At 59.7% G+C, this 26,002-nt stretch overlaps 2 protein-coding genes across 3 annotated transcripts; one reads left to right on the top strand and one right to left on the bottom strand.

Moving 5' to 3' along the window:
- Nucleotides 1–357: 357 nt before the first annotated feature.
- SMARCD2 (SWI/SNF related BAF chromatin remodeling complex subunit D2) lies at nucleotides 358–16,091 on the bottom strand. 2 transcript variants are annotated; one of them, XM_075443420.1, is made up of 13 exons: nucleotides 16,003–16,091; nucleotides 8,503–8,687; nucleotides 5,664–5,706; nucleotides 4,986–5,108; nucleotides 4,743–4,862; nucleotides 4,505–4,600; nucleotides 2,790–2,891; nucleotides 2,383–2,544; nucleotides 1,805–1,902; nucleotides 1,424–1,559; nucleotides 1,166–1,288; nucleotides 979–1,080; nucleotides 358–872 (listed from the first exon to the last, which is right to left on the bottom strand). In XM_075443420.1, exons 1-13 carry the CDS (start codon nucleotides 16,027–16,029, stop codon nucleotides 819–821), a joined length of 1,371 nt encoding a protein of 456 aa, XP_075299535.1. In that variant the 5' UTR covers nucleotides 16,030–16,091; the 3' UTR covers nucleotides 358–818. The 2 variants fall into 2 exon arrangements, with proteins under 2 accessions (XP_075299535.1, XP_075299534.1); XM_075443419.1 differs by lacking the exon at nucleotides 16,003–16,091 and having other exon boundaries at nucleotides 8,503–8,890.
- Nucleotides 16,092–17,132: 1,041 nt separating this feature from the next.
- Nucleotides 17,133–20,031, top strand: LOC142364218 (uncharacterized). The gene is made up of 3 exons (XM_075443422.1): nucleotides 17,133–17,645; nucleotides 18,159–18,378; nucleotides 18,468–20,031. The coding sequence occupies exons 1-3, from the start codon at nucleotides 17,177–17,179 to the stop codon at nucleotides 18,715–18,717; spliced, it is 939 nt and encodes a 312-aa protein (XP_075299537.1). The 5' UTR covers nucleotides 17,133–17,176; the 3' UTR covers nucleotides 18,718–20,031.
- Nucleotides 20,032–26,002: the final 5,971 nt, after the last annotated feature.

Below are 26,002 nucleotides of genomic sequence, written 5' to 3'. Positions count from 1 at the left end.
TGGCCCCGCGCTGGGGTCCCCTCGCTCCCCAGCAGCTCCAGTTCTCTGGGGGCCTCGCTGACTGGTGCGAGGCCCTCGGAGCCTCCCTGCCCTCCCCCGAGACCTCGTATGGCTCACAAGGCGAGTTGCTAATTATGTCAAAGAGCAGGGGGAGAGGGGCAGTAATCACTGATTGTCAAAAACTTAACGCTAAAAAACTTGGTTACATATAAAAAGAAGAGCTCGGGCTGAGCCAGCCCTCTGAGCACACCACGAACCACTGCATAGATTGAGGCGATGAGCGCAGGGAGAGGAACTCAATATATTAATCAAATACAAACCCACTGTACAAAATGCTTCCTTTTCCTTTTTTTTTTCTTTTTTTTTTTTTTCTTATAAAACCTGTTCACAAAAATAGTGCAAAAGGTCGGGCACCAGCGGGGATGGGGGGGCTGGCATTTGGAATGACAGAACTTTGGTTGCAGAGGGGCAGGGCCAGGCCTGGCTGGCTGCGGGCTGGGCAGGCAGCGGCTCGGGGGGGCTTTGGGCCCAAGGAGGGGAGCGAGCGGGAGGGCTGCGCTCAGTGCTGCGGGCAGGGTGCGGAAGCAGAAGGGCTGGAGCGGGCAGTTTGGGGGGGACAGGGGGAAGGGGGGGCCCTCTGCCGCACTCTGCCTGTGGCCAGGGTGTCCTAGCCGAGGGGAGCCCAGGGGCGCGAGCGGCTCCGAATCCCTCCAGGCACGTAGGGTTTGTGCAAGTGCTGTGTTTGATTCCAGTAAGAAGTACCGTCAGGCTCAGGCAGCAGGGAGAGGAGAAGGAGCTCCCGAGCCCCCGCCGGCCCCTTAGGTCAGGCGGATCCCGAGCACTTGTTCCAGTTCCTGCCGACGCTGCTGGACCTGGAGGAGAGGAAGGCAGTGAGGCAGGGAGAGGGGCTGCCCCCGGGACCCCCCTGCTGCCAACCCGCCCCACTGCAGCAGCCCACCGGCACAGCACGGAGCCCACCTTGGCGAAGATGTGTCTGCCCACAGCCTCCTGCGCCCAGGGCTGCTGGTAGAACTCAGCTCGCCGTTCCTCCTCAGGGTTCCCGATCACGTCCGTTATGATCTTGGGAGGGGGAGGACATGGGGTGAGCACAAGGGCTGGGCCCCTCTCCCCCAGCCCCTCATTCTGCCCAGTGCCGGGGTTTTACCTTCAGGTCCCTCCTCTGGGATTTGATCCATTCCTGGATGAAATCCTGCGGGTTGTTGCTGAAGCTCAGCATGAAATCACGCTGCGTCTTCAGCTGGTTGATGGATTCAATGGTCTCGTGAATCTAGGGAGATGAGAAGGGGTGAGAGGCAGCTGTGTCCCCCCCCCCCACCCCGAGCAGGACACCACGCTCCCCCCAGCTCTGCGGTGCACAGCCGGGATGTGCCCCCCTGGCTGGGTCCCCGTGGGGTCCCCGCACCTTGGCATCCAGGGAAGCGATCTCCTGCTGGTTGGTGGTGGAGGCCAGGAAGTTGCTCATCTGAGCTTTCAGGGGATCGTCCACCTCCACGTCGATGTCGTAGCAGGCTGTCTTCTTCTGGTCGTTTGGGTCCACGCTGGGGGGAGGCCGGGTTTTAGAGGGGACGTCCTCAGCCTCCACCCTGCTGCAGGGGTGCATCGACTGCCCCGCTAGCACCCCACCGGCTGCCCCAAGAAGCCCCCAATGAGTTTGGCTGATTCTTCCCCTCCCAGGTGACTTGGGCTCACTGCTGCTTTAGGCTGGAGACCTTGCAGCCCCTGCCCCCTCCCAATCCTACACCCCGGTGCGGGGTACCCTGCCCCTCCACCCCCCAGAGCCCACCTGATGGTGTGGTTGATGATGATGGGGTCTGGGTGCTGCAGGAGCCCCGCCAGCTTCATGGGGATCTCAGAGAAGCGCATGCGGACACAGTTAAAGATCTGGAGGGGCAAAGCAGAGTGCGTGCTGTCCATGGGTCCTTCCACCCACCACGGAAAGGGCCAGGCAGGAGGAGGGGACTTGCCCAGCCCTGGTTTGTTCATGGCAAGCTGATGGATGTGTGCATTTTTTTCACCATGAAAATAATTCATTGCTCTGCATACTTTTAGTTATGCAGGTGAGCACTGCAGAAAAAACTGCAGCTGTTCTGAGCAACCTGGTCTAGTGGAAGGTGTCCCTGCTCATGGCAGGGGGGTTGGAACCAGATGATCTTTAAGGTCCCTTCCAACCCTTACCATTCTATGATTCTATGATTGATTCTATGGATGCAAGCTAGAGCCTGGGGAAGGGGCATAAATTGGCACTGGGCAGTCTGGTGTGCCTGGTTTGAGCCAGAAAAGATGCTTTTTCTGACCTTACTGGGGATGGGAAAGGTGCTCCCCCCCAGCAAACCGTGCTGGTGCAGCGGGGCGCGGGCTGACCTGGCGGAAGTAGCGGTTGCAGTTGATGTACTCCTTCTCGTGACTGTCCTGCAGCTTGTTGTGCTTGATGTAGAGCCAGAGCGCCTGCATGATGCTGGCGCGGGTCTGGGTGTGCACCCCGAGCAGGCGAGCCAGGCGCGGGTCCAGTTTGTACTGTGGTGGCTGCAGGGACGGGCAGGGTGAAGCAGCTCTGGCACGTGGAGGGGCCCCTCCCGTGGGCACGCTGCCCCACACCGCCCTCGTGTCTCTGCTCCTTTCCAGCCCCTCAGCCCCCCACCAGCCTCACGTTAAGGCTCTGCCCCAGCCCAGGCCCGTTTGCCCCCACCAGACCTCCCTGTGCAGAGCAGCCGTGCTGGAGGGAGGGCAGCAGGGCCTGGCCAGCACCCGCGCGGCCCCGGGGCCCCTACCTGGTGATCCAGCATGAGCAGCAGCGTGCATTTCACATTGACGTCGCCGGGACGCTTCACCTGGAAGCCATCGGTCTCCTGGGTTGTGGGCAGCCGGTGCCACTACGGGAGACCAAGGTGACACTGGTCAGCACCAGGACAAGCCACTCGCCATCAGGCTTTGTGTCTGCAGCCAGGAGCGGTGAGCAGCTCGGGCTCTGGCAGAGGCAGACAGCCTGGATCCCACCCCAGTGGGTTTCAGCCAAGAGACCGCCTGGTCCAGCGGATACAGCTTGATGTGCTCCAGCCCTGAGGTGGATGGGAGTTTGGATGGGCTGGGGGAGTTACAGCCCTGAGCGCTTGATGTCAAGGGCACAAACAGCTCCTGGAGTCAATGGGGGATCAATCCTGCCTCAGCCACCACAGGGGACACGCATCAGAGCTGCTCTCATGAACCACCCCAGGCACGAAGGGATTCACCCCAGCACAGCAGGCACCACCACAGAAATACGCATCTCCCAGGGGGAAAAGCGTGAGCTGGCCGTGGGGAAAGCTGCTCCATGCAGGAGCACCCAAAAAAGGCCTGGTCCCACTCCCAGGCAGTGCTTAATCTCCCCGAGGACCTTGCAGCCAAGGCAGGGGCTCAGAGGCAGCAGGGCAGACCCTTCTTCCCACCTGGCGCTGGGACGTACAGACGAGCCTTTCTACAGCATCATCTGTGCTGGGCCTCACTTTTGCAAATCTGTGGGACCTGGGGGCTTCCCAAGCCACCCCTCGCAGCCCCACACCTCTCGGCTCTAGCCAGGTACTCGCAGGCGTGAGGCGGCGAAGAGCCGAGCAGGCAGCAGCTGCTGCCTGGATCCATCACAGCGGCCGCCAGCCAGCACCAGGGAAGAACACGCAGCCGTAAACTTGAGCCTGGAAAGCATGGCAGCGTGGTTCCTGGGGAGGGCTCGGCACTGCTCCCCGGCATCCAAAAGCTCTTAGAATCATAGAATCATAGGTTGGAAAAGACCTCTACGATCATCGAGTCCAACCACCAACCCAACCCCACGGTGCCTGCTGAACCGTGTCCTGAAGTGCCACATCCACACGTTTTTTAAACACCTCCAGGGATGGAGACTCCACCACCACCCTGGGCAGCCTGTTCCAGTCCCTGACCACTCTTTCAGTAAATACATTTTTCCTAATATCCAATCTAAACCTCCCCTGATGCAGCTTGAGGCCATTGCCTCTCGTCCTATCGCTGTTTACTTGGGAGAAGAGACCAACCCCCGCCTCACTCCCCCCTCCTGTCAGGGAGCTGTGGAGAGCGAGAAGGTCTCCCCTCAGCCTCCTCTTCTCCAGGCTGAACAGCCCCAGCTCCCTCAGCAGCTCCTCATAGGACTCGTGCTCTAAACCCCTCCCCAGCCTCGCTGCCCTTCTCTGGACACGCTCCAGCCCCTCCATGTCCTGCCTGTAGTGAGGGGCCCAGAACTGCACACAGTACTGGAGGTGCAGCCTCACCAGGGCTGAGTACAGGGGTACGGTCACCTCCCTGCTCCTGCTGGAAACATTACTCCTGATACAAGCCAACCCCCTGTTGCAGCGGGACAGGCGCTGGGCTGGGGCGCTGAGCACCTGCAGGGTGAGCGGCAGGACCACCTCCCCAGCGCCCGCTGTGGGTAACGGCTCTCCCCAGCCTGCCCGGGGTGCGGAGCCAGCCCCACAGCACGGCCGGGAGCCTCCCGTCTCACCTCCACCAGATGGTTGTCCGGCCCGTACAGCTCCTTGTCCAGCTCGATGACGAGGCTCTTGAAAAAGGAGGAGAACTTCCTCTTCTGCTTGCTTGGCTGCAAAACAGAGCAGGATTGGCACCACCAGCCCAAACACCGCCTCCAGCACCCAGCGAGCCGTACCCAGCCCAGCCAGGCTCTCCACGCGGAGCACCAGTGGCTCCTCCCACAACCAGCTCATCCCTGCCCGTATCCTTACGTCCTCCAGCAGTTTGCCCTCCACACGTAGCTCCCAGGAGGCCACGCGCTCACCACCCTCTCCTTCTTCTTTGGCTGGGGTGAAAGTGTTGGAGATGTAAATCCTCAGCTTCCGCTTTTGCTGTGGAAAACAGAGAGGTGGAATGCCCTGAGCGGAGGGTGGCTGGCAGCACCCACAGCAGCACCCACCTCGTAGACCCCCCCACCCCATCCAGCTGCTCGCCCTCCCAGGGCTGCCACGCACCGTCAGTGGTTTCTTAATGGCCTCCTGAATCTCCATCCTCTTCCGGGCGATGGTTTGGTCCAGCTTACGCTCAAAGGCGAGGAGGTCCATGTAGGCCTGGGATTCTGGGACCAGCTCCCGGATCTGTCAAACAGAAACGATCAGTCCCTTGCGTGCTGCGATGGGGCTGCATCCCCCACACCAGTAATGGTGCTGGGCTGAGGCACCCAGGAGTGGGATGAGTTCAGCACGACAGCACCGATTTCTCATTTTAAATGAAGACTACAGCCCTGCAAAGCTCTCCCCAGGTGACAGAGCTGCACTGCAGAGCTCAGTTTGGAGCCTGCCACTGTGCCCACCGCACAGGCAGGTAACGTAACCCTGGACCGTCAAGAGGGACGCCGGGAGAGGCTTAGGGTCCCCCTGGGGTCTCCACCCCAAGCTATTGCTGCTTCTTGCTTGCTCAAAGTCCTGCTTGTCCAACTTATGCACACCCCAAACCTCTACCAGAGGAAGAGGCAGCAATTTTCCAGGTCAGTTTGGGACTGAGCAGAAATGCCCAGCGGGCAGGAGGCGGCTCAGTGAGATTCTCTGCCCCGCAGGGACCTCATCGCCCCGGCCGCGCTGGGAAGGCAGCACGGATGCACCCCCTCTCTTCAGCAGCTCCGCTCCCTCCCCACGCACCGAGGCAGCACTCACCCTCTGCGGCAGGACCTTGTCTGCCATCTTCCTCCTTTTCACCCTGGAAAAAGCAGAGAGACAGGCAAAAACCAAACCAAATCACACAGCAGCTCTTGCAGGACGCCTTGTTGCCTGCCTGGGGGGAGGCTGCTGCATGTCCCATGCTTGGGCAGCAGCGGGGCTCAGGGGACAACACCGAGCTCTGCTTGCATGCCTGGTGGCTCTTTTGGCCCCACCCAGGCCACGAACAGGGCCAGCCCCAGCGAGGGCAGTGCCAGCGGCAGTGCCAGCTGTGCCCACGGGGATGGCTCAGTCCGAGCCAGGCACTGAGGCTCCTGCTGCAGTGACCAGGTCTGGGGGAGCAGGTCCCTTGCCAGGGCTGCTCTGTGTGACAGGGACTTTGGACTTGCAAGAAGGGAGCAAAGAAAGGCTGTAAGAGCACCCAGACCACGAGATCTTGGATCAGTGCCGGAAAGCACATGAGAAGAGATCCCTGTGGACAAGCCAAGGTGACTCAAGCGGGAACGGTGTTGGACGTCTAGAGCCTGTCACCAGGGAAGGAAATCTGGTCCCTGGGTTCAGTTTGCTTCGCTGCTGCCGCTTGCTAAAGGTGCTTCAGGGTGGGAGCATGAAGAAGGTGGTACAAGGCAAAGCTGCGGCTGCAGGCATGCTCCCACCTCCAGGATGGTGCTCCTGAGTTCCCTCCCTGCAAATGGCTGTCACATTCTCTCCCAGTGCTACCAACCAAAGCCCAGTTCCAGGAACTCACTTTAAAACAGCTTAAATCAACCTTGCCACGGTGGGGATGAAATCATCATGGGTAGAGGAAGGAGAGTGGCCTCTGGAGCCACAGAAGGTCTGCAGCCTTTAGAATTTAGAACGGCAGGGGTTGGCAGGACCCTCTGTGGGTCACCCAGCCCAACCCCCTGCCCAAGCAGGGTCACCCAGAGCAGGCTGCACAGCACCGCGGCCAGGAGGGTCTGGAATATCTCCAGAGAAGGAGACTCCACAGCCTCCCTGGGCAGCCTGGGCCAGGGCTCCATCACCCTCAGAGGGAAGAAGTTCTTCCTCGGGTTCAGCTGGAGCTTCCTCTGCTTCAGTTTGTGCCCATTGCCCCTTGTCCTGTCGCTGGGCACCACTGGAAAGAGTCTGGCCCCGTCCTCCTGACCCCCACCCTGCAGATATTTAGAGGCATTTCTAAGGTCCCCTCTCAGCCTTCTCTTCTCCAGGCTGAACAAGCCCAGCTCCCTCAGCCTTTCCTCATAGCAGAGATGCTCCAGTCCCTTCCTCATCCTCGTAGCCCTGCGCTGGACTCTCTCCAGTAGCTCCTCATCTTTCTTGACCTGGGGAGCCCAGAACTGGACACAGCACTGCAGATGGGGCCTCACTAGGGCAGAGTAGAGGGGGAGGAGAACCTCCCTCGACCTGCTGCCCACACTGTTCTTAATGCACCCCAAACCTTGCTCAGAGCCGTTTTAGCTGTCTCCAAGCTTGTAGTGCCCTGTCAGATCACAGGACTCTCCTCCCAGCCCGCACACTGCGGGCACCCTGTCAGCCTGATCCCACCCTGATGTCCCACTAAATTCACACCCAATGCCTGGATGCGCAGGGAACACCTCTCCCCCCATTCTGCTGCACACGAGTGAGAGACGGGGCAGAGTCTGGCGGGCACAGACAAGTCCCTTTCCCTCGGCAGCAAGCGAAGCAGCAGGGCAGGCAGCGTGGCCGTGCGTGCTGCCATCGTGAGGTGTCCAAGGCACAGTGGCTGCCCCACGGCTGCTCGCGCAGGAGGACATGGCGGGAGGGCAGCCCCAGCTAAGAGGGGGGTCAGAGCATTTCCTCCAGCTCTTTTTGCTGCATTAAATGCTTCCTGCCCTGCAGGGTTTGTTCACCCCACTAGCAGCTGGCAGTTCCTGATCCCTTGATCCGCAGCCAGCCAGGAAAAAGGATGCTCGACCAGCCGAGCACAGCTGATCCCAGGCAGCCAGCCCCCAGGAACAGAGCCGCAGCCTTATCTGCTCGCTGACGTCCTTGCTCGGTGGCAAGCTGCTCGTTGTCCTTAATCCCCAGCTTGCTCTGGAGCAATGAAGGGATGTGGAGCCACTGTGCAGAGGCTGCCATCCCTGCGGAGGGATCACGGAGCCAACCGCGCTGTCGGCTGCCGGCCCCGCCACACATCCAGAGCAGGGAAAAGGACCCAAGTATCCGTTAGGACCAAGGGACCCTGCCCTGAGAAACAGCCTCCAGTAATCAAGAAGCCCTCGTGGAAAACAGCGACTGAGCAAAGGGATTAGCAGTGTTGTAAATGAGCGAGGAGCTGCTGGCAGAGCCCTGCGGCTCGCAGAGACCAGCCCCAACGAACAGTCCTACCCAGACCGCAGCTCTGGGAAGCGTCTCTGCAACCTGCCGCCCCCATCCCCCGTTTCCACTCATGTCTGTGCCTCCCAGAGCCAGCATGGACCCCTGTGAAAAGGGGAAGGACCCTGAGGAGCCGGTGCTGGGGCCTCTGGCAAGCACAAACGCATGGAGCAAGGCTTTTCGGTTACTGGCGTGGGGATCAGACTGCGGGGAAGCTGCAAGCCGAGTGATCTTTGCCCCCATCTCTGCCCTTCCATCATCACAAAACGCCCCAGCCAGCAGCTCTGGCAGGTTTCCCACCGCCAGCAGTGCCAGCCTGGGGGGGTCTGCAGGCAAGCTGTGCCGGCTCCCGCCCCGCTGCGGCAGCTCACCCCTCTGCAGCAGGGCAGGGAGCTGCGGGTTTCTGCGGTGAAGCACAACCGGGACCCAGCGGGTCGAACCGACCCCTCCAGCCTGCCATGGGCGTCCGTCCCTGAGCGGGAGGGTGCCGGGCCCTTACCCTCTCCTCGGGGTGGCCATCGGTGGCTGGGCCTGGGGGGTCAGCAGGCGCTTCCTGAAGGGGTCCATCATCGACTGCGGCAGGCCCGGTCTCATTGGGGAGGCGGCTCCGTAGGGGGGTGCTCCCGGTGGTCCCACCTGCAGCCCTGCCATGGGCATCCGGCTGCCGGGCGGCATCCCAGGGCGCTGCCGGGGAAGAGAAGAGAGGAAGCCTGTGTTAAACACTGCTCTGCGCGGAGCCTGACCTTTGCTGGGGACCAGGGGATGCCATCCACCCTCCTGCTTCTTCCCTTTTCCGAGGCCACACTCTGCTCTCAGGCGCAGGCGAGGGACAGGGCAGGGAGGAGGGAAGGACATCGGGAGCTGCAGCCTTCCCTGCTGCAGGAGGAGTGATGAGAAAGCAGAACTGGGATGAGCAGAAGCCACTGACCGCAGGGGAAGCCCAGCCTGCCAGCCGGCACGGAGCCCAGGCCATGCGCGGCCCCGAGCCACGGCCACGCAGCAGGGACATCGGACCTGGAGCGTCACGAGGCCCCGTCATGAGGGTCACTGCCTGCAACGCCTTCACCCTGGGGACATCGGGGGCTGCGGTGCGGGTTGTGCCGTGGGTTCCTCTCCGGAAAGCGCCAGTGCTGGCAGACACAGTACCCAGGAGGGGAGCAGGGCAATCCCACTTCCCAGTGGCACTGGTCACAAGGCCGGCAGGCAGGAAGCCGAGCTCCTGGGCACAGGGGACAGAGGCAAGAGCTCACCCCTGCCAGCACGCCTGCTCCCGTTCTTTCCCCTCCAAGGACCCAGAAAGGGCATTTACAACCCATGACAAAATACCCAACCACTCCTGCAAGGGGTCCCGACCCAGGGCAGCACTTGGAGCCCCTCTGCATCCCCTGGAGCAGGGCAGTTTGGCAAGCCAGCACCCACAGTGCACCACACCGGGTCCGCACCCCGTGCATCCCCCTGGAGCCCTCGACCATCGGTCACAGCACCCCACGGCCGTCCCTGCGTGCTCCAGCCTGCTTCACCGGCGGTCCGAGCCAACAGCCTCCCGGGATCCTTTCATCCCCAAGCTCCTCGCTGCCAAGACGCGAGGCTGGGAGAGCCACCAAGCCAGCAGAGCAGCATTTCTCCCCTGCCGCAGGCTCCTCAACGTGCCAGGACATCATTCCCCACAGCTCCTCTCCTGCCGCCCTGAGAATGGAGCCCGGACACACCGCCGCGCCACAGAACAGAGCTAACGAAGCTGCCTCATTTTCCCAAAGGAGCCCAGCAAAGCGATGCCACAGGCTGATGAACTTATCTCCGTACGGGCACTAATTTCAGCGCAAAGCCCGGGCGTGGGAGGGCTGCGGGCAGGAGATCACCGCTGCAGCCTGCTTGTCCTCCGCAGCTTTCACGGGCAGGCTCAGAGCCGCGGTGGGGAGGTCGGTTTGATGGCAGCTGAAGCCAAAACACACTCATCTCCTCCCCGAAGAGCTGGTAAACGCAAAACCAAGAGCTCGAGTTGCTCCCGCTCTGGAGCCCGAGGCCACGAGCATCTCTGCAAGCAGGAGATCCTGAAAACACACCGAGCGCTGCCCACGGGATTAATGCCACACGTGGACGTTCCAAAACACGCGCACGAAGCACGGGCAGAGCCCGTTACACAACCAAATGCTGTCTCCACCTCTGCTCAGCCGTCCTTTGAAGCAGCACCTCCCGAGCCTGGGCTTGCTAATCTGCCCTTGCTACAAGGCAGAAGCCTGTATTTCTTCCTCCTAACAGCCCCCAGATGTTTTTCTCCTTTTGATCAGCCACATTTGCACAACTCGTGACAAGCAGGACTGCGCCAGCATCGCCAAGAGCCGACCACGGCCAGCAGCACCTCCTCTTTTGCCAAAAATCACAAGGCAAGAACCCAGTTTCTCTGGGTTTATCATGAAATCCTCTGTGGCAGGGCTAGGAGGAGAGGCAGCACCGAGATCCACACCCTTTGCAAAATCAAAAAACACAGGTACTGGGTAAATACTGTTTGCCAGTGTAGCGTGGCTACAGAAGGACCATGCTCCAGGAACCGTGCTGACTCACCTGCAAGAGCTTCTGGAGAAGAGATAAGCCACGAGAAGTGGCTGTGAAACTTTTCATCAGAAACTTGGGAGCCCCAAGAAAAGCTGTGTAGTGCCAGGGCTGCACGCAATCACCCATAACTCCCTACAGCCATCAGGAGCACGGAGAAGGGAGATGGCTTTTGAGGAAAACCCTGCCCCGGAGTGTTTCTCAAGCCCACACGGGAGACAGTGATCAGTGCCCTGGGGAAACCGGTCTGAGGTCAGGGAGGTTCCCTACACGACAGTGTACAAGAATACAACCCCTTCCCTGCACGCACCCACGGGGAATGCTGTCAGCAGCTTGCTTGGACTAAGAGGCGACATGGCCATAACCAGCTCCTGTCCTTCAGCCAGGTCAGCTCTCGCCACCACCATGTCCCGAGGTCTCTCCTACCTCCCTCTGCCACTCCACAGGTCGCATTTCTGATCTGTCCCTGAAATGAGATATTTGGAGGCTGGCCGAGCCGGTCGAGAGGGTCTTTGACAGCTCCACATGAGTGATAGCATCTCGTGCAAGGTCTCCTGCGTGTCCATCTGCTCTTTGGAGGGCCAGAGACTGCTCGGTTACAACAAGAGGAGACAACTCTGTCAGCAGGGAGAGATTCAGCACAAGGATGAACGGATCTATGATACTTAAGACTTTAACATCACCTCCATAAACATCTGAGAACCATCAGCCACAGCTAAGCTGCCGGCAGAGCAAGCTCCAGCCCACCAGGGACCAGCATTTGATCACTTGGACAAAGAAAAAAAGGCAGAATCCTCCACGCAGATGTTTCTTCCTCCCTCAGTTTACCCTCAAGATTTGCAAATCACTCGCAGAGAAGCCTCTTGGCAACGCAAGGCGAGCCTCTGCCGTGTGTTCACCCAGCGACCGCATCCCTGTCCGGGGGACCCTCAGCTCTGAAGACCCAACTCACGCAAGCATGGCACAGCCTTAAACCTCCAGCTGAGCCACGGAGCAGCACTGCAGCCCTGGCAGGGTGAAGCCAGCCTCCGTCACACTTCGGAAGCCCTGGAAATTAGCAGGATGCAAGGGGCTTAAATTCAGGTAATTTTATCAGACCGGCTCAAACCAAGGAGCCCGTCCTTAGCTCCTTCCTGGCTAACAGAACGCCTTGTCTCTTCGTCCACTGCTCTTCACCGAGGGCAGCACGGCTGCCCCATCCCCTCCGGGCACGGCCTCGTCCTCCCCTGCCAGTGGGGTGGACAAAGGGCAAAACCTCGCAAGCTCGGCTCTGAGGAACGAGCTGGACCGTGTCCAGCATTCCCTGCGGAGAGCGAGCGGAGCTGCCTGGAAACGGGACAGAAAACAGCTTGTTTCTGTTCCCTGCCAAAGGCGAAGGAACGAACGGGGCTGGCTGCGGTTTAGCAGTTCATCCCAGGTCAACGCACAGGCCGCTCGCGTTTGGGGAGCTCTGCTGAGAGTCAGCTTCAGCCGCATCCAACGGGAGGCTGGAAGGCTTCCCGATGGACATTCGCTGGCACGACAGGAGCCTCCCCGCCTGCCAAAGGCCCCTTCTTGAGGAAAGGCAGGCCAGAAATCAGAGGCTGGTAGCAGAAAGGAGAAACAAGGGGAGCAATAAATCGCAGGATGGATCTGCAAGAAGCAGCTGGGCTGGAGAGCGAGCTTGAAGAAAAGCAGCACTTCAGAAAACAGCTCGAGAGCTCTGCATCCTCCTTCCAAGACCACGGCTCTTCCCTGCATCTCCCCAGCGAGGGGAAAAGGCTCTTCCTGACACACATCCAGTTTTGCTCCATCCAGAAAGGCGTGATCCAACTTTGTACATACTAACAGTCAGAGCGAGAGCCCACATGTGTCCTCGCCTGGGGCTCTGGGAGCTGAGCCCGGGACGGACGCCAGGCAACGACTGCTCTTCCTGCAAGTTCCTCCCCGCGTGCCCAGCCGGCAGCGCTTCCCATCAGGACAGACACAAAAGCAAACCCTGTTCCAACAGGATCCGAGCTCCATGCCAGGCTGGTCTCGAGGAGAGCTCGGCTGCTTAAAGCCACCGCTCCAACTGGGGCTTCGCATTGACCGGGACCAAGGGAGCCATCCATGGCACACCCCAAAACAGCGCCTTCCCCCTCTTTGTTCTTTCTTATCTGTGAGCAAATCCCTCTTGGGAGGATGCCAGGAAGAGCCCGGGTCCGTGCTGGCAGAGATCTTCATCCGGGAGGCGGTGGTGTTACCAAGAGGCCGTTGCATGCTGCGAGCTCCTGAGCAGCACTTTGCTCCCAGCAAGCCCCCAAACTGCCCCAACACAGCTCGCCATGCTTGGACGACCTGACGTACTTTGACAGGGGAGGAGCTCCAGGAGTCAGATCGCTCCTCAGCTAAAACCCGTAGATGAGGAAGTAGTAAATTAAAGGGAGAAGGGCAAAGCAACAGACACTGAGCAGCTTTAGGACACGTGCTGGCAACGTTTCAAGCAACAGCAGAGACGTTTGGGCCCAGACAAACCTCCTCGTCTGCGGCCTCCCATCTGAAGCCGCAGATGTGACAGGTCAGAGAAACAAACGGTCACAGGGATTCAAACCGTAACACGGGTGTTAATGCAAGCAGGAACAAGGAACAAAGGTGTTGGATTCCTGCTTGAGAGAGAAATTCCAGCAGCCTCAAACGCAGCGTGGAGGCACACGCAGGCAGAGCGGAGATAGGTGTCTGGTATAAAGCACTGCCTTTGGGGCTGCGGCAGGGCTAAAAGGCCGGGGAACAGCCCCCTGAGAAGGTCCTGCGGAGGAAGATGGAGTGAGGGCCTTCAACAACAAGGTCTGGAGATGCTGTCCACCTAGAATTTCACTGTCACATTTCCCCAGGAGGAACAAAGGGCGCAGTGGTCTCCGTTGTTGCCTTCCTCCTCCTTGCTCCAAGAGGACAGCGTTCATCTGCTTCGTATCATCACTTCAACTGAAGGCTCAGTCTGTGATGAAACCTGCCCTAGAAACCAGTTCCTTTGGGAAGGGTTGGGTCACCCAGCCCGAGCAGCATCACAGCTTTCCGTGCAGCGGGCTGGTGCAGCTCCAGCCCTGGCTGCTGTCCCCAGGCCCCCTTCAAGCCAATCCCAGTCACTCAATGAGCAGGAACGCTGTTTTTCCTCTGCTCCCATGAAAACCGGGTGGATCTCTCCTGTGCTGTGCTACACCCTCTCCAACAAGTCCAGGCCACCCCATCTTCCACCTGGCTCCACACCAGCAACCCACGCTTCTCCGGCTCCTCCGTCCCAACTGCCTGCACGGGTTTCTCCACGAGGCATGACTCCGCTTTCCTTCCCACTGCCGCCTGCCCGCGGATGGGATCGCCGAGCTGCAGCTGCTTTCAGGGTTAGGAGCTCCTGCCCCACAGAAACCAGGCTCTTTCTCGCTGGCAAGAGCCAACAAAACCCTTTTAATGGGGCACTTAATGAACGCGGCTTTTGCCACCTCTGTGCGCCAGCGAAGCATCAGCGTGGGGTAATTCTGAGGCCAGAGCAGTGCTTTGCCGAGTCCCATCTCCCCCAGACAGAGCCAAGGCCGCTCCCTGCCACAGTGTCAATCGATAACCTGGGAAAATACTCTCCAAAGCCCGAAACTCACACCTGAATAAACAGCAGAAAGGTTCCTTCTCGCTGAATTTACACTGGCCAGCACAACCTGGGGGCTGGGACTCGGCCTCGGCATCCGTTCTGCCACCAGCACAGGGACAGGGACCAGGAGAGGGGCTCTGCCCGCAGACCCACCACCAAGCAGCCTGACAGCTCAGCTGAGCATCCTCCTCCTGGAAAAAACCCTCTCCCTCCCGCTCCGGGCACGGCACCAGCACCTGGCTGCTCTGGAAACATCAGCTCCCAAAAGGGTCCCACATCGGGCCCTAAAGGAACTCCCAAATGGAGTCATCCGCTCGAATTCCCCGCTTGAGCTGCCAGTAAATAACCAGCAGGCACACAAGGATGTCAAAAGGACGACCATATGTTTAATAATCCAGTGATTAAAGAGCCCCTAAGCGCTCGCTGGCGTGGATGAGGCCTGTTCTGTCTCCTCGTGCTCAAATAATCGAGCTCTTCATGAACCAGGGCAGAGAAAACCCTGCGGGAACAGCAGGGATGGCCACTGGGAGGGGAGGGGTTTTTTTCCCCGGTCTGGGAGTTGCAAAACAAGCGGCAGACCCTCGGGATCGTACCCGCTCTCCCCTCCCACGCGCAGGCAGCCCTGCCAGCAAGCTGCCAGCCACCCCGGGGCTCAACCGGCCGCGCCGACCCAGCTCCCGCCGTGCCGGATGCTCGGTGGGCATCGCCCCACGCCGGCCGCGCGCTCCCCACGACCACCGCAGCGTCACGGCCAGCAGCAGGCGGGAAACAGCAAGCACACGTTCGCTCGTTTACCCGCGGTGGTGAGCGGCTCCCGGCTGGATTTTGCAACCTGCCGCGTGGAAGGTCGGGGCAAACGATCGAGCTCGGCCCGAGACGCCTCCGAGCCGAGTTACCGTCGGTTCACGCACAGACCGGCCTTGGCTGCGCTATCTCTGTTTCCAGCGCCGGGCTTTTCGGTGTTTTTAAGGCTAGAAGGGGGAAGTTGTTTCCGCAGCTTGTATTAACGAAGCTCACAAGCTGGAAATTCCCTCGGCTTGATTTTAGCTCTCAAGTTTTAATTCGCGCAAACCAGGCGGCAGCGGCGGAGGACGCGACCGGCGGCGGATGAGAACGCATTGCACAACCGGGCTCCTCCATTTCAAGGCCTGCTTGGAAGACGGTGCTTCACCCCAGAAAATGAACAACCACAGCAGCCACCCTGCGTGGCCGAGCGAGCCGAGCAGCCGTGCGTGCAGGGGAGAGGGAAACGCGAGTGCGGGTCAGAAGACAGCTATTAGGAGAGACGTCGAGGCCGAGTTTCTGTTGCTTTCTGAAGGTAGTTTTTTGCCCCCCGACATCAGCAGGCACCTGCTGTCCTCCCCAGCCGTCTCCCCGGCCGCGTCTCGGAGCCCCGGACCCCAGGCCGAGCGCGGGCCCCCAGCGTGGCGGGACGCAGACGGGCAGGTGGCAGGGCTCGGGGAAACGGCTGCGGCGCCGGGCGCAGGGCCTCCCGCCTGCCCGGGGAACGGGCCCGGGGCTCCGGCTGTCACCGGCCCGGCTGGGGCGGCGGAGGGGATGCGCCCGGAGACGCTGCCCGAACTTTTCCCGGGGGTTTCTGAGAGGGAGGAGAAGGGGGGGCGGAGGGCGCGGAGGGAGGCTCGGCGAGCAGGGCAGGGAAATGGGGTCACCCGGGATTCGGGCCGGGGGTCCCGGCGGAGGCCGGGCTGCCGGGAGGCCCCGAGAGGCGGGGAAGGCCCCAACGGCCGGCCCGGCGCCCTCCACCGCCGAGGGGTCCCGAGGCCCTGCGGGGGGCTCCGGGGACCCCCCCTCACACCGCGACCCCCTCTCCCCGCCCCGAGGCCTGCTCACCTGGTACGGCGCGGAGGCCGGGCCCATGGGGCGGTAGCCCGGCGCGGCGGCGGCGGCGGCGGGAGCCGGGCTGGGGCCGCGCAGGATGGCGGGGCCGGGCCCCGGGGGCGGCGGGGCGGCGGCGGGGGGCAGCGGGCTCAGCGGGAAGGCTCCGCGGCCGGCCATGGCGGGGGGGGGGGGGGGGGGGGCCGGCCCCCGCCCGCGCTGTTTACTCGGAAGCGGCGGCAGCGGCGGCGCCCGGAGACGGAGTCAGCGCGCGGCGCTCGCTGGCCCCGCCCCACGGCGCCGTAGCCCCGCCCCCCCACCCCGCGCAGAGGCTCCGCCCCCATGCGTGGCCCCGCCTCCCCGAGGCGGGTGCGAGAGGGTGGGGGCGCAGGCGCGCGGGCGAGGGCGCGTACGGGTTTGCGCGCGCGTGGGTGGGCGGGCGCGTGGGCACGCGTGTTTGCGGACACGGGGTTGGGGAGCACGTGCGTGCGTGGGCGTGAGCGTCTGCACGCGTGCGGCGGCAGGCGCGGGGGCCTGCGCACGAGCAGCACGCGCGGGCGCAGCTGTGGGGGGTGAAGCGCGTCCACGTACGCGCGCGTGGGTAGGCGCGGACCCGCGGCCGCGGGGGGAAGGCGGGACCCGGGGGAGCCCCGCTGGGGGCGATGGCAGTTCCGCGGCGCGGCCGCCAGGGGGCGCCGCAGGGCCAGGCTCGGCGCGGGGGAGGTGCCGGGGGCGGGGCCATGAGCTGCAGCTCCGCGTGGGGCGGGGCCTGGCGTGGGGCCTGGTGTGAGGCAGCGTGGAGCAGGGCCCAGCGTGGGGCTCAGCTCGGCATTGGGCCTGGCGTGGGGCAGCGTGGAGCAGGGCCCCGCGTGGAGCAGGCCCCGTCTTGGGGCTGGGCTTGGCGTTGGGCCTCGTGGAGCAGCGCGCTGCGGGATGCAGAAGTGTGAACCACGGTCCCTTCCCCTGCAGGCGCAGGGAGGCCCGGAGCGGGCCCCACGAGCCCCGCAGCGCGATGCAGGACGGCTGCGAGTGGTTCATCTCCCCAGGCAGGGACCCTGCAGCGGTGGCACCGCCCAGGCTTTGGCCCCGCAGCCCTTCGCAGCCGGCCAGAGCTCCTGGAGCAAAGGGCCCTGTTGGCCATCTGCCCCTTTGGACCACGGCGGTGGCTGTGGGGGATGGGTATCCCTTCATGGGACTTTGGGCAGCGCTGTGGTGTAAACCCCCTCCTTGTCACCACCACCCTGGGTCCTGCAGGGCCAGGTCAGCCCGGCCACCGCAACCACATCCCAGGTCCCTCCTACCAAGGGGCCATCCCAGCATGTGTCATTGTCCCTTCCGCAGTGTCACAGGCGGGCGTCACCACCAGGGAGCCAGGACAAGATGCTCAGAGAAATGTCCCCATAGCTGGGGATCGTCTGGGGGTTTTGCAGGGACTGGGGGTGTTGGTCTCACGCTGAAGCAGAGGAGGCTTCTGGGGAGGTTTTACCTTTGGTGTCCTATGTCCTTTCATGGAGGTGTAGCTGGGGAGAGGAAACATCTCAAAGTTCAGAGCCTGTTTCTAATCGCCGCTCTGGTTTCTGCTAGCAGGAGAGTTCACCACCAGCTGAGCTCGTATAGCTGCCCCGGCTGCGTCGCCAGGCGCCGAAGCTTGCTGCACGGTGAGTTGGCTGGCGGAAGGGACGTGATGGCCGTTCTTATCCCTGCTGTGTGCCTGTTCTGGGCCTCTCGTGGGCATTTCAGAGGTCAGCACTGCCATTTTCACAGCCCAAAGCAGGCCTGGGTGTCTTACAGGACCTCTGCCTCCCATACCGAGCTGGGGGAAGTTAATAAATCTCTGCCAAAACTCATCTCTGTTGTGCCCAGCAGAGACTTGTTATACCACAGTTGGGAAACGACAGCCTCTGCCCCATCCCGAGCTGCCCCTGCAGCTCCTGGGGCTCGTGGCGGGGACGAGCAAGGAAAAATCTTTCTCTGTTTGCTGTCACGTGGCATCGTGTGCCTGTACCACGGTCCTGTTGTCACTGGCGTGCTCTGAGCCTGGTGGTCTCAGAGCTGCCAGTGGCTGGGGACAGGGAGGTGACAGCCCCGTGGAGGGGTGACCCACGCGGGGAGCAGCAGGAGCGCTGTGCTAGCATTCCTTTCCCAGTGTCATCACTTCTGATGCTTTGCAGATGCGGACCCAGAGCCTCCCCAGAGGCAGCCGGAGCCGCCGCCGCCGCAGGGACTGGCAACAACCTCCTCGTGCCTGGGCCCGTCTCTGCCCGATTCCTGGAAGCAGCTGAAGGCCATCCTGCAAACCGCTGGCTGGAGAGAAGGTGCTGCGGGAGGAGCAGAAGCAGGAAGGACGAGTCTGACGGTGCCAGAGGGCTGTGAAAGGCTGCAGAGGCAGAGGTAAGGGCTAGCGGAGCGGGAACACCCGGAGCAGCTGGCATGGCAGGTCGGCTCTCCTTCGCCCTGAGCTGTGTGTTTCTCTGTTCCAGCTGGCAGCGGGACTGGGACGGTGACGGCAGAGGTGCCTCCTCGGGATGCCGGTGTAGCGATGGTGGGAGCATGGGGCATCACCTCGAGGGGGTCTGGGGGGAGCATCCCCCAGGGCTTGGAGCAGGACCCAGCCCGGGCATGCCAGCAGGGCCCCAATGGGGCACTGGAGAGCCCACCAGCAGCCTCCCCCTGGCACACCAGCTCACTGGGAAGCTGTCAGGACGGCCAGAGAAATCGCAGCCCCTCTGAAACCCCGGACAGAGGAGCTGCACCGAGACCCCCATGCTGGGTGCAAGGAGGGCTGCAGTAGGAAGGGTGATGCCGCTCCAGAAGCTGTCGGGGTCCTGGAGGAGACACCCCATGGCTGCCCAGACGGTGGAGAGCTCTCTGCCTCGCTGCAGACCCCCTGCTGGAGACTGCCAGATGTCTCCTGCCATGGCAGAGCTGGCCCTCCAGCCCTGGCCCGCGACGAGCCCGTGTGAGCACCTGGCTCGTGGGAGGTGTGCGGGGCCAACATCCCCTGTCCTCCCCCACCACAGATCCCCCTGCGAGTGCCCAGCCCATGGGCACTGTGTCTGCCTCGGTGCCAGCCTGGCCAAACATTGCTGAGCCCACCTGGGCCAGTGTCCCTTGCCCTGTCCCAGTGTCCTGAGCTGGTGACTCACTGGTGCCAGCACACCGGCGAGTGGCCCTGCTGCTGCCTGCTCTGTGCCAGGGGCTTCAGCCACCGCTTGCACCTCTCCCACGCCCATGGACCCCGGCCCCCCGCCAACCCCTATGCTGCCTGGGGACACGGCCCAGAGCAGGGGGACACGGCCCTGGACCTGTCGCGGTCCCTGTCCCCCCAGCCTCGGGGGGGTGCCCCAGCCTTTGCAGCCTTGAGTGCCACGACTCGGCCCCTGGGGCTTTCTCTGCTTCTCCCTGGCCAGGCAGAGCCCACCTGAGGTGGGACGAGGTTTGCTGCCCCTCTCTTTTCCTTTCCCCGCAGCTCTGGCTCCGAGACCCTTGGCTGCAGCTGACCCACTCCATTTTCTTGCTCATTGCATCCTTTTCCTCTCTTTTTTTTCCCCTCTCCCCCCTAGCTGCTCCATTTCCATCACCGGAATAATGATCTTGTGACCAGCCAGACGCATACCCCCTTCCTTCCTTCCTTGCCACCACCGCTTTTTGGCCAGGCAGGCCACAAGCACTCAGTCCCGTGCCCCAGTGATTTGCCCCAGCCGGTCCTGGCCTCTGCCCAGTTCGTCCAGTCTGGCTGCCCATGCAGGGACCAGGGTGAGAGCAGAGCTCTGCCTGCTTTCTGCCAACAAGCTGTTTGCAGAAAATGTGTGGTGCCTTGGGGTGCTCCTGTCCCCCAAAGTGTGTTGGGTGATGGACCGGGGCGGGACCATGGAGCATTCCTCCATCTTGCAGTATTGAGTTAATTTTTTGGGAGCAAGAAGTGGCAAAGGATGTGCTGCGATGGCGAAGGTGATGGCCACGCTGTCCTGCAGACGGGGGTGCAAAGGAGGCTTTTTATCTTCTGGCAGTCAATTTGGAATAATAAAACAGCAGTTTCGCAGAGCTTCAGCTGTAGTCGCAAGTGGAAATGGGCACACCAAGGGGGACGGGGTCTTCCTGCAGCTCCCAGCCTCGCTGGGCTGTCGAGGACCCCACGGCTGATCATGGGGTGGCCGAAAATCCCGCAGCCCCTTGGTGTGGGGGGGCTGCATCCATGCAGATCAGACCTGATGAGCAGGGGTAGGGGCAGGGCTACCCGGGGCATCCCTCGGTGTGGGGGTGTGGGTGCTGGACCTGAGCTGGGGTGCACAGGGCTCGCCGGAGGAGCCCGCTGCATCCCCAAACCACCCCGTGTCTTGCCAGCTTGCCCACTGTGGCTGCTTGTCTTCTGTGCTGGCGATGTGGAGCTGAACCGGTGCATCTGGGCTTATTTTTATTTTATTATTTATCCTGTGGGGCTGGGAGCAGGGCCATTCCTCCCCAGAGGCTGGGACAAGCCAGGGCTGCTCCCCGCAGAGAGTGGGGGGCATGGTGCTGGGGGAGAAGGTCTATGGGACAAGGTGGCTTCCCCGGGGGCAGGTTCTCAAAAGGGCTCCGAAAAGTACCACCAGAACCCATGTCCCCTTCGAGCCTCACTCCATGGGCACTAGATGGAGGGAATCAGCAAAAATGCAAATTTTCCTGTTAAATTACATCTCCTGCATCCCTGCTGGTTGGCTTGGTCCGGGTGGTGGCTCCATGAAATGAGGTTTTGGGGCAGTTGGTGCTGGAGATTGCCTTCACCCAGGTTTCCAAACCACCTAGCTCTCCCTCCCCACCTGCGCGCTTCCACCACAGCCTTAAACCATCATTAAAACACGTATCTTTCCTTCAGAAGCCCTGACACTTCATTAAGCAGAACATGAAACCCTGCTCTGGTGGTGATTACAGAGCCACTAATAACCCTTAATGAAAACCCATGGAAGGCTGAAATACTGCTCTGGTGCGGGAGCTATTCTCGGTGGTGGCACAGGGCAGCGAGCGATGCTCAGGGACCGCGCTCCGTGCCTGGGAGTTACTCACCTGGTGAATCGATCTCTGGGCTGGCATCATAACCTTGCTGCAGACTTAGTTGCTGTTTGCCATCTCAGCAAGCCTACCAGTGGTTTTGGGGAGGTTTCTAGGATTTTTGGAGGCAATCTGGGCACTGTGTGGTCCCTGTCTGTTTGGTGATGGCACCAGGATGGGCAGTAAAAGTGATGATGCCTTTCCCCTCCAGCAGCTTCACCGGCGTGTCCCAGGCACCAGGCACAGGCAAAACCCATCTGAAGGTGACGGTGAAGCCTCTTTGCATCGTGGTTGCTGCTGAAGACCTTCCCCGAGCAGACATCCTACGTATAAATGGGTCAGAAAAGGATGCTTTCAGCCCTTTCCCTCTTACAGGGCTTAAGTCCTTGGTGGGACTTTGTCCCAGTCTCCTTCCTTGGGGCTCAATGGGATGGCAGCGACTATGGGTGCTCATTCCCGTGGAGGACACGTATGGCTCTGCTGTTCTTCCATGCAATTGCTGAGGTGATTTTCCTGCTCTGTTTCAGAGCAGACTGTGGTGGGCACTGGTTCCCTTTCCCGTAGGAAAACCATTCTCCAGGGTGCAGAGCTGCTTTTCCTGCTCATAGATAGGAGAGAAATCTGAAACAGAGAAACTGCACCTGTTCTTTCTTCTTTTGCTGAAAGATAAGAGGTGCTCCTAAACCCAAATAAACTTCTGAAAATAAGGTAGATAAACAAAAGGCTTAAGATGAAGAAATGCCAGCACAACAGCAATTTAATTTGCCTGCACGTGTGCTCTGCAATGCAGTTGGTAGGTACAAGGCATCCTGCTGCGATGCCGCAGGGCCCTTGCAGAAGCAACGGGCTTTCGGGGAAGGAAAGCAAGGATTGTGAGGATTAGGGCTTTATTGCTTTTCCAGCTCCATTTTTGTTCTTGTCAGCTTACCGTGAGCGCACGGAAATCCGCAGGGCATGGGGACAAGCACAGGCCAGCAGCCAGGTCCTCCTCCTGTCCCTGCTTTGCTGAATGACCTTCAGCAGGTTGCTTCTTTTCCCTGCTCCCCAGTTTCCCCGCTGCAATTGCAGTTGGAAGTGCTCCATCCCACCCCGACCGGTTCCGCTGCTGCCACAGGAGATCGCCTTGCACGGGGCAGAGGTTGCCAATAAATCCTGGCAGCGGTTTTCCAGCATCTCCCCGGGGGTTTGCAGTTCTAGTGAGTCCATCTTTGCAATCATTTTGTCACCTGAGAGCTTCAGCAGCTTTAGCAGTACCTCTCCATTTCAGCCCATCTCCAGGGATCAGCAGGCGCTTGGGAAAAATCCTGCTTTTCTTTTTCCCCTGAATGCAGAAAGTCTGGAGCTCCCAGATACACTAGGAACCATACCATCTTCTCCACTTAGACGCTGTTTTAATCTCCTCTTGTGACATTTTAGGAGGTGCGGAGACCCCAATGATTACTTTGCTGGAGTTTCTCTTAAAATGTTGAACTTTTCCAGCATCCCACCAGGTGCCAGATCATTAACACAGGGGTCAAAGCCCGGAGGGTGCTGATTAAAGGACCTTCTCTTTGTCAGCTAGGAGCAAGTGTGATTACTCTGGCTTCAGTTCCTATTATGTGGCACAGGCTGATGCCTAATTAGCGAGACCCTGTTCGTCAGCGTAGGTGAGGCTCGGTGCCTCTCTGGAAAGGCTGCTTGTTCTCAGCTCTCTGCGTAGACCAGGGGGAACTTCCTCGCTGAATGAGAACTCAGGAGCATCCTTTGTATCTTTTTCAATTAAACCTCCCTTTCTGGAGGTCGGCGCCGTCCCTGGAGGCAGGTACAATTAACATATAAATTGCAAATCCATGCCGGTGGCCAGTTCATACTTTGGGGATGGAAGGGAGATCTTTAGCTTATCACAGTAACACTCCTGGGAAATGGAAAAATCTCCCAGACGGACAGCCACGGGTGGCAGAGGAAGGCAGCAGGGACCAATGCTGTTTGATGAGCAGCCTTGACCGTGTCAGGGAAAGGCACAGAGCTCCCAGGCCAAGACAGCTGCAGAGATCTCCGAAAAAAAGCTATGCTCCAGAGGAAGGACCAAGGGGAACCTCTAGAGAACTGCCAACCAAAATCTGGATTTTGCATATTCCACTATTGTTAGGCTTGATTTCTTGGGGGATGGAAGTAGTTGGTCTGGTGGAAGCCACGGACGTGCTTTCCATGTGTTAAACTGCTTCCCAAGCACCAGTGGCTACTAAGACCCCAGCAGAGCATTAAAGCAACAAGTTACTGGAGATAGTGGGATGGAGATGGCTTTGGTTCATGACTGATGCAGAAGCTTGGGTGGTAGACACATTTCACAGCAGAAAGCTTGATATGTCAAGCCCATTTCCACCATGCATGGGACCGCACCACCACCAGCTATGACCCGTCGGCGCTTCATCCCACCAACGGCCTCTGGCTGTGACCGCGCTGCATCTTGTAGATGTGTTGGATGAGAACCCACTCTGCCTCGTGGCCATCCACCACCCTGTTGCTTCCAGGGCAGCTGCAGCCTCGGCCCACAAATCCATGGACAGCCCCTGGTTTTCCCTTGCTGGCAGGGTGACATTGCTAGGGATGATTTCCCCTCCGAGCTATAGGACCACTGGCTTCGTGGTGCCCCTCAACAGCTCAGGGCTCCATAGCTTGAGCTGATTGCTGGTAGAAGTCTCCCAGTGGTGTGGATGCTGGTCTTGGGGCAAGCAGATGCCAAGCTCAGATGACATCGCTCCTTTCACCTAAGTAGATGAGTTTCTCATTTTGGAAGGAAATTACCTGCTTTTCATGTCATCCTCAGGTTGGCTGCTGCAAAATCTTCATCCAACCATGACTCTTTGCAAGCCCATGCCTACCCCCATCTATTCCAGCTCCATCTGGGTCCAACCCATGACACAGCTCTGCCTGATATCTCACACAATGCACATGATTAAGCTTTGAGTTATCAGCCAGATAACTCAGGTTTTAAATTATTTACCTGTGCAGGGAAGGTTTCCCTGTCAGGACGAGTTAAAGCAATGGCTCATCTTTAACCTTCTCTGAGCTGTAATGAGATTGATTTTGTCATCTCACCATACCGTTGTCGTTCGGCAGCTGTAAGCTTTCAGGCTTACTCTGGAACCTGTCAAACTCCATCCACCGCTAAGAGGTTGTGCTCTGGGCTCAGGATGGGTTGTGTTGCCAGTAGGCTGGGGACAATCCTTCTCGGTCCACTCCATTCCCGTGGGTTGGGTAGCAAAGGCTGGGCTTGGAGGGTGGATGACGCATGTGGCATTTGGTACCGTGGGACAGAGCTGGGACAAGTCCCATGTTTTCCAGCTGAGCCAAGGTGCTGTGAGGGGGAAGGGAGGAGCGGAAGAATCAGCTTAAGACAGCCCATTAGTGCCGAAAATCCTGGATACACCATGCCGGGAACCTGTGCCCATGCTAGCAGCTGAGCCGGGTCTCCGGGTAGACCCCCAGCGTCATTTCCAGCCCCTTTGCTTCCTCCCACGCCTCTCCAGCAGCGACAGGCTGCCCCGCCGTGCCACCTTCACAGGGGTCACCCCAAGTCCCCCCTGCCTTCCCGGCTACGGGCAGTCTCCTTCGCAATCCAAGGCACCTGGTATTTAAAAGCATTAAGCCTAATTTTGATGTGGGTTTATCTCTTCACGGGTTTCAGGCGTTAGGCCAGGACGGTGCTAAGGGGGTTGATCCCGGTGGAAACCCTTCTTCCCTCTTCCCAAAACCACCGAGGAAACCTTCACATCAGCATCTCTCCGGGCTCAGCCCCTCCAGAAACCCTCTGTGCTTGGGCACAAGAGGGCACTGGAACACCACCACGACCACAGAGCTGCTGGAGCCAGAAGGTCCCTTCTGCCCCTTCCCCCTGGCTCGGCAGGGTCGCTGGACCCGGAGGGGCGAGCAGACGCATCCAGAAGATACTCCTGGCTTACACCATGGTGTGCACATCCACGCTGTGCCCTTCCCGTTAAACCACATCGCCTCAAATGAGGGGAGCAAGAGCCGAGCGGAGCCAGCACCTCCTGCTGCGTGAGCAGACCTGTTATTTCTGGGGCTGGGACCACAAGAGCAACAAAATCCCTTGAGTTTTGTGCTTGTTGGGGTCAAACACCTGCTTGCTGCCTGGATAAAACCCATCCCCTTCACCTGCTCAGCTTAGAGCAGGTGGAAATCATCAGTGGGCTGCGCTCTGCAAACCTGAGAGTGCTTAATTGATGTTAATCTTATCAATGCAAATCATATTAGCTCTCCTAGAAACACTGGGCCTTTACCAATAGCAACGCTGCCTATTCCATATAAATCAAATTTACCAGCCTATAAACATCAGTACATCCCACAGACATATTCACTCTCATAAAAAACATCAATTGCTGCCTGACTATATTAGTGGAAATAAATTAGAGAACTTGATCTCCCTGCCATGATTGTGGGCAAAACCACATAAAAGAGACACTTGGAAGACGCTTTTGTGTCGATTGTTACAGAAGTTGCCGATGCTGTTTGGCTGCTTCAAACCGCTATGAATTGCATATAATAAAGGGATTTGAAAACCTTTAATGCCTAAATGATAAAAACGACCCTTTTGCAAGCCCCGAAACACCTGTGTGAGCAATTTTTGTGCAGGTAACAAAATCAGCTTATTAAGCATTGCCCTTTGGGAGAGGGTGCAGGATAGGTCCTTTTACACTTTTTTCCAGCAATGGGTGAACAGGAGAAAGTGTCTGATAGGGGAAAAAAGTTTGTGCTATTCAGGTCGTCAAAAAGAAGACCCTGAGGTGGCTTTATTCCTGTGTGAGCATTTCTGGAGGAGCAGAACATCCAGTGGGATAAAGGTATGAAAGGGAAGCAGTGACTGGGAGGGAACTGGGTGAGAAATGAGGCTTGTGCTTCAAGCAGGCAGGGTGATTAACCGTGTGAGCAAAGCTCTGAGGGCAGGGGTGGGTTTTCCTGCAGTAACTGGATGGTTTGAGATGCTTTG

This window comes from Opisthocomus hoazin, chromosome 26, assembly GCF_030867145.1.
Source record: "Opisthocomus hoazin isolate bOpiHoa1 chromosome 26, bOpiHoa1.hap1, whole genome shotgun sequence".
Lineage (NCBI taxonomy): Eukaryota > Metazoa > Chordata > Aves > Opisthocomiformes > Opisthocomidae > Opisthocomus > Opisthocomus hoazin.
The sequence above is the reverse complement of the archived record's forward strand: the minus strand, read 5'-3'. Positions and strand labels throughout refer to the sequence as shown.